We start from the raw sequence: 17,653 nt of genomic DNA, 5'->3' as shown, positions 1-17,653 counted from the left end.
CAGTATCGACCCTCCCAAACAACTCTAGCATAAACGCTAAGCAAATTACCTTCATGCTTAAAATACTATTACTGCAATTACTGAAATTAGTTTAAATATGGCATCAAAATGCAACAAAAACTAACCTTAACAGGACTTTTTTAATGTGAATATTGTCATTGAGCTTTGGGTCTTCATTACCACTGAAAATTCAGTTCAAAGCAAAATTGTCGTACTGCTGCTTCACATCATTAATATTCTGCTACACAAAATAAATATTGGTTTGATATTGTAATGCAGTGATAAATCTATGCAGTTATAAGTAAAATTCTGGTTGGGATTAGTGATAACCAACCTACTTTCCCAGATCAAATCAAACTCAGCAGATATTCTGATCATTATTAATCCCAGAATTTTTCAGCTGGAGCAGGTTGAAAGTAACTTTTCATAGAGGGGGACGTGTGAAATGTGCCTACACCTCTTTACACTTTTCTGTTGATGGCTTAATTGCTGGACATTTATTGTCTGCTTTCCTCTTTCAGGAGTTTGAGTCGAGGTAAATCATCTAATTCCTTTTTGCACCGGTAGTGACCCAAGCTGTAGCAGGAAGATAATGTCAGGCAAGGTGGGGTGGGGGTGGGGGTGTGGGTAGTGTCGGGTAGTGTTGAAGAAGCAGTGAGTCTGCTGAAGGACTTGCTCAGCAAGGGCGAGTTAGGTCAAAAGACCTTTTTACCACCAGGAGGTCAGGAGTCCTGATGAAAGGTCACGGCCTGAAATGTCGACTGTTTACTTTTTTCCATAGATGCTGCCAGAGTTCCTCTAACGTTTTGTGTGTGTTGCTTTGGCATATTGTTTTTCTCATCCAGCTACTTTGGCCCTTTTTGTAATCACCCTATATCTGTGCCCACTGGTTCTCAGCCCTTCCACAACTGGAATCTGTTCTCTTTTGTTTACTGTATCTGGACCCTTGATGATTTTGAGCACTTCAATGAAAATAATTTTTTTTTGTATTCCTTCAGGAATATGAACTCAGCCGAGTCCTTTTTACTGATATTCTTTCCTAAAAGCTGTATATGACTCTGTGGGTGGGACGTTTATGACAAACTGGTATTTTTTTTATTCCAGATTTTTCCGGAGAATAATTTCAAATTGCACAGCAGGATATGAACCAGTGTTTCAAGCCTATTGGTCTAGTTCTGTGTTGCTAACCTGGGCTTGCTAGCATGGTCAGTGGTAATGTTATCAATCAGAATCAAAATCAGGTTTAATATCACAGGCATATATTGTGAAATTTTTTGTTTTGTGTACTATTGTTCTGCATCTCACACCAATTAATATGGAATACTCTTGTATTTCCCATAATTTAGCCCCATCTCAGCTGGCCCAGATCTCAGTGCTAAGTATCTTAGTATTTTAGTTTAGAATATAATCTCAAAATCATCTGCAGTAAATCTTTGTCAATTTCTAACTGTACAGTGTGAGTAAGCAAGTAATTATTATATTGTTAATAGGCATATAGCAAGTAAAATATTCCTATTGTTCAAATGCTCCTATTAATGATATATTGCAAATTGTGTATGAAATGATGCTTCTTTTTTATTATAACCACATAGTGATTGTCCATTTGGCATCATGAAATTTGACAGTGTTTGTTAATCACTTCCACAAATATTGACTACTTTCCAATTACATGTTTTTAAAAAATTATTGAGTCTTGAGTGTTTGCATTTTCATACAAATATCATTATAGAAAGAAAATGAAATTTAAAAAAAAAAGTCTCTGCATGCAAAAATGTCTAACTGAATCTGTCCCTCCTTTGTATTTTTTTATTTGCCCAGGGAAAGGAGATGTCTTTGGAGATGTTTTCTGGAAGGAAAATACCCTTGCTCAATCATGCGTCAATGTCAGAGCCTTGACATATTGTGATCTTCATGTTATCAAAAGAGATGCCTTGCAGAAAGTTCTGGAATTCTATACAGCCTTTGCAAATTCCTTTTCAAGGAACCTTATATTGACGTATAATCTTCGGAAAAGGGTAAGATTTCCTTTTATTATAAACAAGCTCTTTTCCTTTAATTGCATTTTCAAAAGGAATAGCATCTGTGCTATATAAACTCAGAAAATAATTGAGTCTTTCTTTTGTATTTTTATAAATAGTTTTGATTTGCCCTTCAGCTTTCTGATGCTGCCAGCATTCTTTGTTGGCCTATATCACACCCGCACGCTTTTGTAATGTTAACACTTATTGAAGAAAATATCACAGTTTGAATTAAATGTTGGATAACAAGTTTAAGATTTACTGCTCTGATACAACTGAAGGGAACAATTTTGTTTCAGTGCTATCAAGCATTATTATGCAATTAACCATGTTGCATTTAGATCTTTTGTGAATTTGATCTGGTAAGTAAGATGCATATCTGACAACCAAGATGTACATTAGATGATCTTTAAGTGTAAAAATATAATGGAATAGGGTGAAATGTATTTCACTTTCTTCAGTTTATATTTTGGTAAAAATGGAATGAAGATGATGCAATGTTCAAAATTTGGAATGAATATATATATATCTGGATTTAACATACCTGGGCTCATTATGGCAAAAAAAAATGGTTAGTATTTCCTCCCAAGAACTTTTCTCAAAACTTTACTTGCTGTGCTGTTTATTTACAACTGCTTAAGCATCTCTACCTGAAACATTATACAAACTATTCTTAATTTTATTCAATTGCAAAGTGAGTAGTGCAATGAATTATATTACGTAGTCCATGCATGGAAAAAGAAAACTGATTTGATGGTTATATGAATTGTTTCCAGATGCCTATTTTTAAATGGATTTTTTTTAGGGGGGATCTTTCTGTCTGTCTATCTAAGCATGGAGTAGGCTCTTCTAGCCCTTTGAACCACGTCACCCCAGCCACCCCAACAAGCCCCGTTAACTCTAACCTAATCACGGGACAATTAACCTACTAACTGATATGTCTTTCGACTGTGTGAGGAAATTGGAGTACCGGGGGGGGGCGGGGAACCCATGCATTCCACAGGGAGAACATACAGACTTCTTGCCGAATGGTGCCGTAATTGAAATCTGAACTCCGGAATGCCCGAGCTGTAATAGCACTGTGCTAACCGCTACGCTACCGTAGAGTCGTGCAAGCCGCCACGTACCATGGTATATCGAAATCATAGAAATTGAAGTAGAGAAACTGAGCATCTCACCATGCAATGGCATCAGCACCGGACTCCGGAGCGAAGGCTCCCAAGTTCGAATCCAACTGGGGCCAGCTCCCAAGCACGCTTTCCATCAGTGCCGGGTTGAACGTCGAGTTAGCCACTCGGCCTTGTAAACAAACAAGGGTTGAGTCAAGAACGTTCATTTCGTGACCCGGTTAATACAAAGGAGACCAATCCTGACACCACGCACCAGACAAGAATGGCTGGCTGACTGGTGCGACACGCTTAAAAAAAACCATGTGCTGGAATACATTGTATGGGTATTAGTCTATTCAAATAACTAGTTAATGACTATGTTAAAATAATGTACACAGAAATATAATATGAATAGATTAGGCCAATTTGAAATGCTAGTCTATAAAATTAATTGTGTGATCAAATTATAGACAAAATAGATAGTATCAACTTAATAATTATATATTTTCCAAAAGTAGCAGAAACTAAAGTTTTATGTTTCTGAGAGCAATACTTGTTTAAGGAGTATGAAAGTAATTAAATGGAATGTATTAGGTTGAATATCTAGCATATCCTCAGATTAAAATGTTAATGTGAAGTACTTGTATCAATCAGAAATTACATGTAGTTCCCAAAATGAGAACTGTTTTTCAACCAGTTGTACTCTAAATGTCTTGTTTCTTATAAGTCTAGAACAGGCTTCTTAAATGACTGCACAGAATATTTATTTCTGCTTAGAGCTGAATACACACTGATAGTTTGACACTCTTAAGATCTACTTCAGTACTGAAAATTTCTAACTTCTTTCCTTTTTCGTAAACTTGTATTGGTTCATGATGTTCAAAAATGTAAAATAAGTATAAACCTCACTAGTCAATACTTCCAAAATGAGTTTGCCTTGCCCTATTAACTCAATATTTATTGTTTTTTAAAGATATCTTATCTGTTAATTATGTTGACCCTTATCAACAATTCCCCTCCACTGAAATTACTGATGTAACTCTTCCTTCTCCTGTAAAAGAAGAACCAGCATGTTCCTGTAGATTTCCCATTACAACGGTAAAGGATTGTTGCAACTTCCATGCTCCCTTACTGGAGGAATCCATTTTTGGGGGCAGTCAGGTGGAATGCCAAAACAATAGACCATGACTTTGTAATGGGCATGCACAATTGGAGAGCTTACAGTAAGGGTAATGGGATAATGTCAATGAAAACGGTCAGTTTCTCTGAAACTTGCCTACCAAACCTGGGTCGTATTTAGTGTGGCTAACACGGAAATGCAAGCGTAGTGGAAGTTGGCTTCACTTGTACTATCTGTGGCAAAAGCAGTTCCTTTTGAGGAGGATACTGTAATAGTAGCAGGGCTTTGCAGGGTGGATAAATCCACAAGGACACATTTATGTCATTACCTCAGTTTTGCTCCAGACCTTAAAACTCCAACCCCACCTTTGAAGCAACATTGACAGAAGAATTGTTGATGGTCGGCCCTTTAATGGCACTGGTACAGAGGGATCTTGGGGTCCACAGGAACATAAGAAATAAGAGCAGGAGTCGGCCATCTGGCTCATCAAGCCTGCTCTGCCATTCAATACGATCATGACTGATCTTGCCATAGACTCAACTCTACATACTTTCCTTTTCCCTTTAACCTCTAATTACCATACAATGCAAACCTATCTAACTATGTCTTAAATATATTCAATAATAATGATAATAATTTATTTATAGAGCACTTCTCATACAAGCGATTGAGCTCAAAGTGCTTTACAATGGGACAAGGTGTAAACATCAAAATAAAAGACAAAATGATGTGAGTTAAAAGCAAAGTTAAATAAATAGGTTTTGAGCTGACATATAAAAATGTCAACAGAGTCTGCGTCCCTTTATAGCTTTAGGTATTGAGTTCCACAGTTTAGTAGTGTAGTTAAATTGACCTGCCAATTTTCTTTTGAGGAGATTGCTTAAATTTAAGAGACTAGTGAAAGAAGACCCGAGAGCTCGAGCAGGGATTATAAAACAAAAGTGATTCTATGAGGGAGCTTCTACTGCTTCTTTGGGCAGAGAATTCCACAGATTCAATACTTTCTGAGGAAAGCAGTTTCTCCTCAACTCCGTCCTAAATCTACTTCCTCCCCCTGCCCTCCATGACCAAATCTTGAAGTTATGTCCACTAGTTCCAGTTCCCGTCCGTAGCTCACTGAGCGTGTTGATGCAAATGGAAAAGGTGGAAAGGAGTATGGCATTCTTGCCTTCATTGCTAGGAGTGTTGAGTGTAGGAATAAAGAGATCGTGTAGCAGCTATTTGAAATTTTCATCAGACCACACTGGAGTATTGTGTGCAGTTCTGGTTGTCCATTGTAATAGACAATAGGTGCAGGAGTAGGCCATTCGGTCCTTCGAGCCAGCACCGCCATTCACTGATCATGGCTGATCATCCACAATCAGTATCCAGTTCCTGCCTTATCCTCATAACCTTTGATCCCGCTATCTTTAAGAGCTCTATCCATCTCTTTCGTGAAAGCATCCAGAGACTTGGCCTCCACAGCCTTCTGGGGCAGAGCATTCCACATATCCACCACTCTCTGGGTGAAAAAGTTTTTCCTCAACTCCGTTCTAAATGGCCTACCCCTTATTCTTAAACTGTGGCCTCTGGTTCTGGACTCACCCATCAGCGGGAACATGCTTCCTGCTTCCAGCGTGTCCAATCCCTTGATAATCTTATATGTTTCAATCAGATCCCCTCTCATGTTTCTAAGTTCCACTGTATACAAGCCCAGTCGCTCCAACTTTTCAACATATGACAGTCCCGCCATCCCGGGAATTAACCTTGTGAACCCACGCTGCACTCCTTCAATAGCAAGAATGTCCTTCCTCAAATTTAGAGACCAAAACTGCACACAATACTCAAGGTGTGGTCTCACCAGGGCCCTGTACAGCTGCAGAAGGACCTCTTTGCTCTATACTCAATTCCCCTTGTTATAAAGGCCAGCATGCCATTAGCTTTCTTCACAGCCTGCTGTACCTGCATGCTTGCTTTCAGTGACTGATGTGCAAGAACACCTAGATCTCGTTGCACTTCCCCTTTTCCTAACTTGACTCCGTTTAGATAATAATCTGCCTTCCTGTTCTTACCACCAAAGTGGATAACCTCACATTTATCCACATTAAACTGCATCTGCCATGCATCCGCCCACTCACCCAGCCTGTCCAAGTCACCCTGCATTCTCATAACATCCTCCTCACATTTCACACTGCCACCCAGCTTTGTGTCATCTGCAAATTTGCTAATGTTACTTTTAATCCCTTCATCTAAATCATTAATATATATTGTAAACAGCTGCGGTCCCAGCACTGAACCCTGCAGTACCCCACTGGTCACCGCCTGCCATTCTGAAAGGGACCCATTAATTGCTACTCTTTGTTTTCTGTCAGCCAGCCAATTTTCAATCCATGTCAGTATTCTGCCCCCAATACCATGTGCCCTAATTTTGCCCACTAATCTCCTATGTGGGATTTTATCAAAGGCTTTCTGGAAGTCCAGGTACACTACATCCACTGGCTCTCCCTTGTCCATTTTCATAGTTACATCCTCAAAAAATTCCATAAGATTAGTCAAGCACGATTTCCCCTTCGTAAATCCATGCTGACTTGGACCTATCCTGTTACTGCCATCCAAATGTGTCGTAATTTCATCTTTTATAATTGACTCCAGCATCTTTCCCATCACTGACATCAGGCTAACCGGTCTATAATTCCCTGTTTAATTCCCTATATAATTCTTCCTGTAGGAAGGATGTGGACACTGGAAAGGGTGCAGAAGAGGTTTTCTAGGTTCAGAAATATGAACTACAATGAAAGGTTAGACAAACCTTTAGATAGGGCAGATGGTCAGAATCTTTCCCTTAGGGTTGAAATATCAAACACCAGAGGACACTTTTTAAGATTTGGGGATGGGTGGGTGGAAGGGGGATGTTTAAAAGCAATGCGAGCGCTAGATCTTTTATGTAAAGAGTGAAAGGTGCCAGGTGTTTACAGGGGTAGCAGTGGAAACAGGTAGTTTGCTGTAGTTTAATAGGATTTTACATAGACACAGGAATATGGAGGGGATGGAGGCATATAGATGATACACAGGAGGAAGTCGCAGCATGTACTAACATCCAGATTGGCACAATATCGTGGTCCAAGTGCCTGTCTAATGCTATACAGTTCTATGTTCTCATATTGGAAATCTGCTGCATCCAATAAGGAAGTAGAAACTTCTGGAATTTAATTTCTCCTAAAGCAGCAATGCAGCGAAGAGGCAACAAGTGGCAAATGAAGTCCCCAAAGCAGCACCATATTTAAAAGTAATGATCCACTCTGAGGTATTTCCCAGTTTACCAGTTCCACGTAAATAGCTGGAGTGCTGTAAAGTGGCCTACATGTTGGGTAGACATTTCCTCTGGGCCATTAACCAGCTTTGTGCACTACAAGTGAACAGTCCAGGTTGTGTGGAAAACGTGCTGATTGGATTGTGAAGTACTGGGTTGAAAGGAACTGGGCCATCTTTGGCCATACACAGTTGGCTCTATGTGCACCCATGTTGTAGGCATCAGCCATCAATTTACCAGTCTCCATATAATACCTCCTGTTGTTTAATATATAAATGATACACCTGTGAACCTTGCATCAGTAGTAGGGGGAACATTTTGGAGAAGTTTTATAGAACAGTACAGCACAAGGCAGGAATCTCAGCCCACGATGTTTTGCTGAACTTGCAACCGCTTCAAGATCAATGTAACCCTTCCCTGCCACAGAGCCCTCTATTTTTTTCATACATGTGTTTAACTTATAGTCTGTTAAGTGTCCCTAATGTATCTGCCTTGATGCACCACTGGCAGTGCTATGCATGCACTTACTATGCACTGTGTGTAATTAAAAAATAAAATATTCATGAGGTTCTCCTCTACATTTTCCTCTAATCACCTTTGACAAATGCCTCCTTGTATTAGCCATTGCCACACTGGGAAAATGGTGCTTGCTGGCCACTTTTCTCTGCTCATACTATCTTGTACAGCTGTTAAGTCTCCTCTCATCCTTCTCCAAAGCCAAAAGCTCTATTCTTAGGGATAGGATCAACTCATACCAGGAAGAACATCTATTTATTAGGGATAGACAGCATGGCTTTGTGCAGGGGATGTCATGTTTAACCAACGGTTGAGAATTTTGAGGAGGTAATGGCGGTGATTGATGAGGATATGGCAACGGATGTTTTAAACCTGATCTTATCCCGAGGTCCCTCATGGCAGCCTGATCCTGACGGTTAAGTCCTGTAGGATCCATGGAGACGTGGTAAATTGGACTGAATATTGGCTTGGCCATTGAAGGTGTACAGGATCAATAAAGGCTGCAGCTCATCATGAGCACAAGTCTGTCCATCGAGGACATTTTCAAGAGGTGCTTCATGAAGGCAGTATGTCTCATCAAAGACCCTCACCATCAAGGAGATGCTATGTTCACAATGCTACTATTGGGGAGGAGGTTCAGGAGCCTGAAGACCCACACTCAGAGTTTTAGAAACAGCTTCTTCCCCTTGGCTATAAGACTTCTGAACGAACAGTCCACAAGCCCATGTACACTGCTTCATTATCCCTCTGTTGGGCTATTTATTTGTTTTTGTAATTTGTAGTAATTTTTATGTATTACACTGTACTGTTGCTGCAGAACATCAAATTTCAAAATATTTGTCGATCTTAGTAAACCTGATTGTGATTCTGACAGAATGTAGTGGTGGAAAAGTCGAATTTTGACTGGAGGTCTCTGATTAGTGGTTTTCCACAAGAATTACTTCTAGGACCTCTAGGATATAAATTTGGGAAGAAATGTTGCAGCTGCATAAAACTTCGGTTGGGTCACATGAGGAGTGTTGTGTGCGGTACTGGTCACCACATTACTGAAATGATGGTGAAGACTTTGGATGAGTGGAAAAGAGGTTCACCAGTGTGTTGCCCAGATTAGAGAGTATTAGCAATAAGGAAATATTAAGACAGTCTTGGGTTGTTTTAGTGTCAGAGGCTGAGGGGTGACCTAAGAGAATATATAACATTTTGAGAGTCATAGCAGAAATGTTTTTTTTTCCCCCAAGGTGAAAATATCAAATTCTAGATTTAACATAACTTGGGGAAAAGATTAAAAGAGATCTACAAGGCAGGTCTTCTCACACAGAGCGATATTCCCTTGAATGTGCTGCTGGGGGAAGTGGTCAAAGCAGATATGACAGCAGTGTCTTGACACATTTAGAAAAATAGAGGAACAGGCGGGGAATTGAGGGAGGGATACAGACCACATGCAGTCAAATGTTTGGTTTAGGTTGGTATGATGGTCAGCACAAACATCATGGGCTGAAGGGCCTGTTCCTGTGCTGTACTGTTCTGTGTTTAATTATAAGGCACTGGTCAGACTGCACTTGGAGTATTGTGAGCAGATTTGGGCCATGTATCCATGAAGTGATGTGCTGGCATTGGAGAGACTGCAGAGGAGGTTCACGAGAATTATCACAGGAATGAATGGTTAACATACGAGGGGCATTTACTGGCTCTGGGCTCTGGAATTTCAGAGAATGAGGGGGAATCTCATTGAACCTATTGAATATTGAAAGGCCTGGATAGAGTGGTTGTGGAGGGGATGCTTCACATAGTGGGGGAGTCTATGACCGGAGGGCACAACCTCAGAATAGAGGGACATCTGTTTAGAACAGAGATGAGGAAGAATTTCTTTAGTCAAATGGTGGTGAATCTGTGGAATTCTTTGTCACAGATGCCTGTGAAGGCCAATTTATTTGGTATATTTAAGGCAAAGATTGATAGGTTCTTGATTAATCATTGCATCAAAGGTTACGGGGAGAAGGCAGGGAAATGGGGTTGAGAGGGATCAGCCATGGTGGAATGGCAGTGCAGACTTGATGGACCAAATGGCCTCATTCTGCTCTTGTGTCTTAGGGCGGGGTATTGGTCTATGTTTAATGGTATTGGTCTATGGTATAAAAAAATGAGAACCTCTGATTTAATGCCTTATGGTCTAATGGGGGTTTGATCAAACGCAACAATTTTAAGAGGTTTTCCATGGAGACAAATAATTTGTTGGTTGATGTCAACAATATGATTGCACAAAGGGCGACAAAGTGCTGAGGTCAGAATCAGGTTTATTATCACTGCCTTTGATGATACGATTTTTTTTAAGAAGATGGTCATCTCAGCTCCTTTCAACGTGGAGCTTCACAAGCAAATTGGTAATTTTCCACATCGCCTCGACTGTATTATTGCAATGCACAAAGCTTGCTAGTTTTACTCATAAATTAGGTGTAATGATCAGAGTAACGTCTGTTATCACTGAAGCTTGTTGTTTAGTAGTAGCAGTTCAGTGGCAAGACATAAAATTACTATAAATTACAAAATTGAAAATAATGGAATGAGGTACTGTTCATGCATCTTTCAGAAATGAAAACTTGCGGAAAAAGACTAATGATTTTCCGTAATTTAACCTGTAGTATTTTTTAAAAAATGTTAATGTATACCATTATTAGAAATTTATAAATATCGATATATTTTTGTAGTGACTGGACCATATAGTACACACATGAAAATAATATTTGATTAGTGATAATTACAAATATCAAAGATGCCTCTTGCTACTTTGTAACTCTGCTGAATGTTGTATTTCATATGATTTGTAACACAGTTAAAATGTGAAATTCCTTTCACAGGCAAAATCAAGTAAGATTTTGTTTAAATTTTTAATGCAGAAAAGGGAAGTAAAGGAAATAGCATTTATATTTAAAACCTCTCTGCCTGTTAGGAATTCAGTTATTCTGCAATGTAGAAAATATAATGTTGTATTCTCAGCATGCAATAAATACCAAAGGAGCCATTTACTCGCCTTGTAATAAAATGTGAGCAGAGGATGCAATATCAGAGCTGAGGCTTTGATTGCATTTACGACTGGTGCAGTTGCTACTCTATAAATCTTTCTTTTCTCTCCTGCAGTGCAGTGATATGGCTTATTGCCTGTTGATGCAAAAGAACTGCAATTTTTATCCTTTCTGTTTTACAGAGATACCCTTCACACATCCCACAAACCTGGGGAAACAATGGTTGTGACATTTTCCTCTTCAAATACTTTTCCCCTCACCTAATCATCTTTTTTTAGTGATACTGCCTTTGCCAGTTCATGCTTCCTATCTATTGTTACTGCTTTGCCCTGAGTTTGAATCCATACCATGAAACAATTTTTAGATTTAAGGTAAATCCAGCATCATTTGATTATTAGAGCCAAATTTTCAGCAAGAAAGCAATTAAGCAAGATGATTAAGGAAAGCGTTTGAAGGGCAGAGTTGTAGCAATATTCTTCTACATATACAGCAGCAAAATATCTATTGTTATTGCATATTTATTGATTTAAGATCCAGATAAACATAATTCAAAGATTTTATAAAGTTGTACTCCATGTCTGAACCTCAGCCATTGTTGTCTAAAGAGACTTATTGAATGTGTATATTATACAGCAAATTTAATTTCACCCTACATCTGTTTTCCCAAAACCACATAGCTTCAGAGCAAAACATTACTTTCTACAACTCTTCCAATCTGAAACCAGTTGACAGTATTCTTAACAGACACAAAGGAAAAATATCGAAATTTTGTTGTGTACAATTTTCGTCAGTTTTGCAGGTGTATTTTTCGTCCACTGAGTGGTGCATATGACAAGAAAATATAACTTGAGTGATGAGAAATACACTGCCCACCCTCTTGTCCCAATTGTCTTCAGTTTAACTCTGAAGGGCTCTGCTTTTCTGCCAGAGAATCTTCAAGCAGCAGCAACTCTTGTTCATTTTCATGCAATGTGTAATGCCAGCCTACATACCAGGATCCCATCAATTTGACAATACAAGAAATCTCAAATACAGTCTGAGATAATTAACTATTTTTCAAAAGTAAGAATCGAGCTTTCTCCCGCACTGAGTTTACACTTTACTGAGTAAGTTAGTTTCAGCTTCAGTTATCAGTAGTTTGCTGGATTACCCTTACCAATAAGTAAGGGTAGCCCACCAGAGTACTTATATAAACTATTTTATCAGTATCTAACATGTATTCTTTTGATTTATGCAGACAGATCAGGGAGTTGATAATGTTGTCTCTATACAGATCTCTAGTGCTCAGCCAATTTCTGTTTTAAAGAACTAATTCTGTAATAAAATGAGAGAACAGCAGAACACTGGTGATCCTAGATATTTGAACTGAAAGCAGACCATCTTCTAAGTACTCAACAAATTCTGGTCCATTTGTGCAGAGAGAAGCAAAGTTAACATTACAGATTAATGACCTTTAATCAAACAGTTCTGAACTTCTTCCGTTCACTTCTGATGAAAGGTGAGAGATTGAAGCCTTAACTCTGTCTGTCACTACAGACCCACACACCAGCAAATCTGCTTGATACCTTACGATGCCCAGTTAAAGGCAGGTTTGTGTGTGTGTGTGACTTAAATAATCAATGGGTGGATACCTAACTTTCATGAAAGCTGGAGCATGGATATTCCGGATAGTGTTATGGGCTCTTTGTTCTCACTGCTCATGTTGCGACATGACATAAGCCTCCTACTTGATTTTTCTGTGTAATTAATGTAATTCACTACCGAGCATCAGACAACAAATTTCAAGCAAAAATCTGTAGTTCGCACTTTCTTCCAAAAATATCCATTGACTGCAGTGTATTATATGGTGTTTTAAAAGTAAAACAGGATGTAATGTTTTAATCCTTTGCACTCAAGCAAAGGTCTGAAGAATAAGGTGGAGTCATTTGGCAATGGGTATGTTTTCAGTGTTACGCTTTGTCTTCTGTTTCAAAGCATCAACTTGCCCTTAAGAAATTGATGGTGAGCTGCAATTCTTGAACAACTGTAGTACCTCTGGTGAAGATACTCCTACTGTGCTGTTGGATCAAAGTTTCTTTTAGACTCAGTGACAGTAAAGGGAAAGTGATATATTTGCAACTAGGGATGGTTAAAAGGAAATATGCAGTTGTTGGTATTGCTGTGTACTTCTCAATAAAATAAGACGTAAGGTTTTTGCATCCACGGGGGTAGTGCTTTCCAAGCTTTTTGTTAGATCATCAAAAATACTGCAGATGCTGTACTTCTGAAATAAAAACAGAAAAATGTTCAGTGGGCTGTGCAGCATCTGCAGAGAATGATAAGCTGAAATGACCTATAATGTGATTATCTTTCATCAATTAGTTATAAAACAAGTTTAAAATGCTGAGAAAGAGGGAGGGGTGGAGGGAAGAAAAGTAAAGAAAACTAGGAGAGATTAAATGAGAGAAGTGATAGTGGAGACTACTGGAAAAGAATAGTAAAATTTGTCTGGAAGAGGTGTAAATGAAAGGAGGTTAATGAAAACTGAAAAAGAGGAGATGGGTGAAAAAAATCAAAATGAACGCGGAAAGACAAGATTGGAATGGCTGGTTATCTGAAATTGTTGGATTCATTGTTGAGCCCTTAAGGACTTAGTATGCATTTTAAAATAGAATTGTACAGTATAGAAATAGGCCATTCATTCTAATTTACCCATACTGTATAGTAGGAACCTTTCTATATTAATCCCATAGCCCAGTTCTTGGTCCATAGTCCACTATCCCTAGGCAATTCAAGTACTAAAGAACTGTGCTGATCAACTGGCTGGTGTCTGCCCTGAGATCTTTAACCTCTCACTCTGGCAGTGTGTGGTGCCCACCTGCTTCAAGCAGGCTTCAAGTGTACCGGTGCCCGAGAAGAGCATGGTGACCTGCCTCAATGACTGTCGCCAGTAGCACTTGCATCCACACTGATAAGGTTGATGCTGAAACATATCGGCTCCTGCTTAAGAAGCAACTTGGATCTGTTCCAATTTGCTTAACGTCACACCAGGTCCACAGCAAATGCCATCTCGTTGGCTCTTTACACAATCCTGGAACATCTGGACAACAAAGCTGCATACATCAGGATGCTCTTTTTCAACTACCATTATCCCCTCAAATTAATCTACAAGGTCCAAGAACTTGGCGTCAATACCTCCTTGTGCAATTGGATCCTGGATTTCCTCACTTTGTAGACCACAGTCAGTTAGGATTGGCAACACCATCTCCTCCACAATCTCCGTCAGTACAGTACACCATAAAGCCGTGTGGTTAGTCCCCTGCTCTACTCACTTTATAATTTTATACTTATGACTGTGTGCCTAAGTACAGCTGCAATGCCATATTCAAGTTTGCTGATGGCACCACTGTCACAGGCTGAATCAAAGGTGGTGATGAATCATCAAAAAGGAGGGAGATTGAAAATCTGGCTGAGTTGGGTCATAACAACAACCTCTCACTCAATGTCAGCAAGATCGAGGAGCTGATTATTGGCTTCAGGAGAAGGAAACCAGAAGCCCATGATCTGTCCTCACTGGAGGATCAGAGATGGAGAGGGTTAGCAACTTTAAATTCCTTGGTGTCATTATTTTTGAAGACCTGTCCTGGACCAGCACGCGTGCAATTACAAAGAAAGCATGGCAGCGCCTCTACTTCCTTAGGAGTTTGCCAAGATTTGGCATGACATCTAAAACTTCGACAAACTTCTGTAGATGTGAAGTGGAGAGTATATTGACTGCATCACAGCCTGTTATGGAAACACCAATGCAACTTACACCCCGTAAATTTTATTTAGTCATGTCTCCTCTTAAAACTTGATTCAGGCTTAACTTTCCGCATTGCCGATGAATGGTGATCGAGTTGAAATGTTAATCATATCGCCCTCTGCACAGAACTGCTATACCTGCTGTGTTTTGCAGCACTTTTCATTCTCATTTCTCTGTCAGGTGATTATGACTGGAGGGTTTCTGGCTCATGTTTTCGCATGGCTGCCTGAAAATACATGGACTTGGGGACAATCAGAACTAAATATCGTTGAGAATTGCAATTTACACCTTAGCTAGATAGTGTTATCTTTTATGAAAAAAACTGTCTTTAAAAATGACTTCAGTATTAGCCTGCAACTAGACTCTGACAATTTCCAAGTTGCTGGTGAATGCATCAGGCCAGGCAGCATCTCTAGGAAGAGGTACAGTCAACGTTTCAGGCCAAGACCCTTCAGTTTGCGTAATTGAAAGCTTGCAGACTTTCACATTCCTTACTTGGATATATAAAATACTAATCATTATACATTCTTCAGATGTTCATAACCAATTGAACTACACACTACTCAATCCTTTATTTCAAAAGTTCGAAGTAAATTTATGTCACCCTATATGACCCTGAGATTCGTTTTCTTGCAGTCAGACACAGTAAATCCAAGAAACATAATAGAAAAAAATGAAAGACCGCACCCAACAGGATGGACAAACAACCAATATGCAAAAGGCAGCAAACTGTAAATATAAAAGCAAAAAAAAAGAAAGTCTAAGCAATAAACATTGAGGAAAATGAGATGAAGAGTCCTAAAAGTGAGTCCATAGGTTGTGGGAATAATTCAGTGATGGAGCAAGTGAAGTTATCCCCACTAGTTCAAGAGCCTGATGGTTGAAGGGTAATAACTGAAGCTGAACCTGGTGGCATGGGTCCTGAGGTTTCTGTACCCTCTTTTCTGATGGCATGGCCTGGATCGTGGGGATCCGGGGATGATGAATTCTGCTTTGCTGTGACAGCATTCCATGCAGATGTGCTGAATGGTGGGGAGGGCTTTACCCCTGATGGACTGGCTATACCCAGTACTTTTCATTGGATTTTCCATTCAAGGGGACTGGTGTTTCCAGACTGGGCCTTGACACAACCAGTCAATATACTCTCCACTATATCGCTAGAAGCTGTCAAAGTTTTACATGTCATGCCAAATCATCACAAACTTCAAAGGATGTACAGGTGCTGTCATGCTTTCTTTGTAATTGCACTTGCCTGCTGGGTCCTCTGAAATCGTAACACCCAGGAATTTAAAGTCGATGACTCCCTACCTCTGACCCCCTGATGAGACTGGCACATAGACCTCTGGTTTCCTCCTCTGTTATGTTTTGTAACTTTAAAACATGAAAGTAATTGAAGAAAAACATGGAGCCGGGAGATGCGTGTATTAGTTTAGTTTTACTTTTAAGTGAAGTGCACACATATATGACATGCTGGGATAATAACGCTTATCATTCTCGTACTTTTGCATATAAATTATTTAAACTAACAAAGAATGCTTAATCAAGCAAAATATTTACAAATATTACAACCATGGTGTATTCATTCAGATCCTCTGATCAGTCCTAGAACGTGGTCAGTCCACTGACTGGAAGCAATCCCTTAGCCGCACTTCTGCCTCCCTCAACCACCTCTTTGTTGTCCTTATCTCTGGAGCTTTGCTCCTTGGCCTCTGTCAGGTAGGAGAAGGACAGACAAGTGATCAAATTCCTGAAATGCGTTCGAGGTATGGAACGGTAGGCATTCCTTATCCTAGTATAGCAGTGGTCAAGTGTGTTGGGACCCCTGGGGCTACAGGTTATATGCTGATAATAATTGGGCAAAGATTTCTTCAAACAAACCTGAATGAGGTCCCCGACTATGAAATGCATTGGGGTGGGCTATTTCTTGTTTGGTGATGACAACATTCAATATCTCGAGTGCATGACTACCTTTGGCTTTTGGTGGCATATGAATGCATTTAGGATAACGGTGAACTCTCCTGACATTAAAATGGTTGTTACTTAATCATTACATGTTCCTGATCGGGGGAACAAGAGTACGCAAAATCCTTGCGTCCGAGCATCACAATAAGTTTATCATGAAACACAGAGTGAGTCTTTGCTATGACTGCCAACGCAGTTGATATGGTGACATCATTGATCAAAGAACTGATTGGCTGAAAATAAAAGATGACAAAATTTGTTTTGTTTTACGGGGGTGTTGTCCATCTCCAAGTCTAATTTTGGCATTAGCCATAAAATAATCATAGTGAGTTCCTCTGTCCATACCAATAAATTGGATTAATATGAAAGAAAACATCCTATAGGAACACTTCTCTGCGTATAAGACCATAAGATACAGGAGCAGAAGTAGGCCATTTGGCCCATCGTGTCTGCTCTGCCATTCAATTATGGGCTGATCCAATTCTTCCAGTCGTTCCCACTCCCTTGACTTCGTTCCATACCCCTTGATGCCCTGGCTAATCAAGAACCTATCTATCTTTGCCTTAAATGCACCCAGTGACTTAGCCTCCACAGCCGCTTGCGGCAACAAATTCCACAGATTTACCACCCTCTGAATAAAGTAATTTCTCTGCATTTCTGTTCTAAATGGACATCCTTCAATCCTGAAGTCATGCCCTCTTGTCCTAGATTCCCCGACCATGGGAAACAACTTTGCCATATCTAATCTGTTCTGGCCTTTTAACATTAGGAATGTTTCTATGAGGTCCCCTCTCATTCTCTTGAACTCCAGGGAATACGACCCAAGAGCTGACAG

General features: G+C 39.7%; 1 protein-coding gene across 1 annotated transcript in view; it reads left to right on the top strand.

Annotated features, from left to right (window-relative positions):
- The window catches only part of kcnh1a (potassium voltage-gated channel, subfamily H (eag-related), member 1a), a 346,721-nt gene that overhangs the window by 219,630 nt on the left and 109,438 nt on the right, over positions 1–17,653 (top strand). Inside the window, exon 11 of the mRNA XM_063055717.1 lies at positions 1,819–2,015. Coding sequence (XP_062911787.1) covers positions 1,819–2,015 — 197 coding nt within the window. The remainder of the gene's footprint in view (positions 1–1,818; positions 2,016–17,653) is intronic.

Source organism: Mobula hypostoma, chromosome 8 (genome assembly GCF_963921235.1).
Source record: "Mobula hypostoma chromosome 8, sMobHyp1.1, whole genome shotgun sequence".
Classification (NCBI taxonomy): Eukaryota; Metazoa; Chordata; class Chondrichthyes; order Myliobatiformes; family Myliobatidae; genus Mobula; species Mobula hypostoma.
The sequence above is the reverse complement of the archived record's forward strand: the minus strand, read 5'-3'. Positions and strand labels throughout refer to the sequence as shown.